At 50.6% G+C, this 2,500-nt stretch overlaps 1 protein-coding gene across 2 annotated transcripts in view; it reads left to right on the forward strand.

Moving 5' to 3' along the window:
• pasi1 (pasiflora 1) overlaps positions 1 to 2,500 on the forward strand; it is a 21,535-nt gene that overhangs the window by 5,177 nt on the left and 13,858 nt on the right. For both annotated transcript variants that reach the window (XM_027368507.2, XM_070129596.1), the window contains exon 2: positions 1,787 to 2,198. In XM_027368507.2, the coding sequence (XP_027224308.1) occupies positions 2,021 to 2,198 (178 nt within the window). In that variant the 5' untranslated portion in view covers positions 1,787 to 2,020. The remainder of the gene's footprint in view (positions 1 to 1,786; positions 2,199 to 2,500) is intronic.

Raw genomic sequence — 2,500 nt, forward strand, 5'->3', positions numbered from 1 at the left:
TTTCCCTCTCCAACTCCCTCTCTCTCTCCCCTCTTACATTCCCTCTCCTCTCCCCCTCACCCTCACCCCTTCTTCTCTTCTCTCCTCTCCCTCTCTCCCTCTCCCTCTCCCTCTCCCTCTCCCCTCTCCCACTCTCTCACTCTCACTATCTCTCCCACTCTCACACCCCCTCCCCCTCCCTCTCTCCCACTCTCTCTCTCTCCCCCTCCCCCCTCCTTCTCTCCCACTCTCACTCCCCCCCTCCCTCTCTCCCACTCTCTCTCTCTATCTCTCTGGCAAACATGAGATTTTCCCCTTCGGCCATCGTCTCAAAGAGGTGCGCGGGAGATCGCCTTACTCGTTATGGCCGCCTCTCGACCACTTGGACGTTTCCCACTTGTGTTCCGGGAGAGAGAGAGGGAGGGAGGGAGGGAGGGAGAGGGGGGGAGAGGTAGGGAGGGAGGGAGAGGGAGGGAAGGGAGAGGGGAGGGGGAGGGAGAGGGAGGGGGTGGGGGGAGGGAGAAGGTGAGGGAGGAAGGAGGGAGAGAGGGAGGGAGGGAGGGGGAGAGGGAGGGAGGGGGAGGGGGAGAGAGGGAGGGAGGGAGGGAGGGGGAGGGGGAGGGGAGGGAGAGGGAGGGTGAGAGAGAGGGAGAGGGGGAGAGAGGGGGTGGGGAAAGAGAGAGAGAGGGAGGGGGATGGAGGGAGAGAGAGAGGGAGAGAGAGAGAGAGAGAGAGAGAGAGAGAGAGAGAGGGAGGGAGGGAGGAGGGAGGGAGGGAGAGGGAGGGAGGGAGAGAGAGAGAGGGAGAGAGAGAGAGAGAGGGAGGGAGGGAGAGAGAGAGAGAGAGAGAAAGAGAGAGAGAGAGAGAGAGAGAGAGAGAGAGAGAGGGAGGGAGGGAGGGAGAGAGAGAGAGAGAGAGAGAGAGAGAGAGAGAGAGAGAGAGATTCTTACATTAGTACTACTACTACTGCTATTACTACTACTACTGCTGCTACTACTACTGTTATTACTACTACTACTACTGCTACTGCTATTACTACTGCCACTACTACTACTGCTACTACCACTACTACTATTATTGCTACTACCACTACTACTATTATTGCTACTACTTACTACTACTACTACTTTCTTTTTGTGGTTTGATTCTCTTCCCTTTTCTCCGTAATCATAGTGAGATTTTTTCCCTTTCTTCTTCTACATAAAGTACTTATGTCCAGACGATGCCTGTGTCTCCGTTATGGAACTGATTGTGTTTCTGATTTCAATAAGTCTTTTGCCTTCGAGCTGTGTCACTTGTTTCGCCCTTTGCCCCTTGTTTATGAATGAATTTATAAATGCTCATTATTATTTTATTTATTTATTTATTATTATTATATATATATATATTTTTTTTTTTTATTATTATTATTATTATTTTTTTTTTGGGGGGGGGGGTGCTTCCTGTGTCGTATTTTCGCTTTTCTTGTTCATTGGTTTTAGATTTTTTTAATTATCTTTGTGAATGTTACTGTTGGTGTTGATCTTATTTGCAGTAACGTTTTCCCATACAGTGCTATTGCTGATATATTTGTTATTACGTGTTACTTTTATTTAACTGTTCTTATAATCCTTTTCAAATCTTGCTCTACTTTTTATGTTATTCTTGGTATCACATTTTCGTAGATAATTTTTCGATGCTTTCAGTTTTGTTATCGTCTCTTTGTCATTATTTTTATTATTATCATTATTATTATTATTATTATTATCATCATCATTATCATGCCGTTAAGTACAACCAACACACTAACACCCAGTTCTTGTTGCAGGTCTCTGGAGGTGAGCCACGAGGGGAAGAGCAGCAGAACAGGAGGAAAATAGAACAAGGGGAGGACAGGAGAATAGGAGACCAGAGGAACAAACGTAGAACGACAGAACGGGAGATAGAACAGGGAGAACAGAAGAACCGGTTCTCGGAGAGGGAGACCAACAGGAAGAAGAAGGCATAACCCCCGGGCGAACCGAAGAACCAGAGGAGAACAGAGGAGAACAGAACCGCCACCATGAAGAACTGCTGGTCGCCCTGGTTCTACTACGACAACGTCAAGAGCGGCAGCAAGGCGTGCGCCGCCACCACCATCTTCTTCAGCGTCTTCTCCATCATCTACATCTGCTACTGCCTCGACGAAGGGGACTCCTCGCAGTTCTTCCTGCCGCTGTTCGAAACCGACGTCGATACCAGTAGGTTGGGGAAGGAGAGGGGAGGGGTGTTGTGGTGGAGAGGGGGAGAGGGGGTAGTGGTGGTGAGGAAGGGGGAGGGGGGTTGTGGTGGAGGGGGAGAGGGGGGGTAGTGGTGGTGAGGAAGGGGGAGGGAGGATGTGGTGGAGAGGAAGGGGGAGGGGATTGTGGTGGAGAGGGGGTAGTGGGGGTAGTGGTGAGGAAGGGGGAGGGGTGTTGTGGTGGAGAGGGGGAGTGGTGGTTAGGAAGGTGGAGGGGGGGAGTGAGGGGGGGTAGGGGAATTGTGGTGGAGAGGGAGAGAGGGG

This window comes from Penaeus vannamei, chromosome 14 (genome assembly GCF_042767895.1).
Source record: "Penaeus vannamei isolate JL-2024 chromosome 14, ASM4276789v1, whole genome shotgun sequence".
Classification (NCBI taxonomy): Eukaryota; Metazoa; Arthropoda; class Malacostraca; order Decapoda; family Penaeidae; genus Penaeus; species Penaeus vannamei.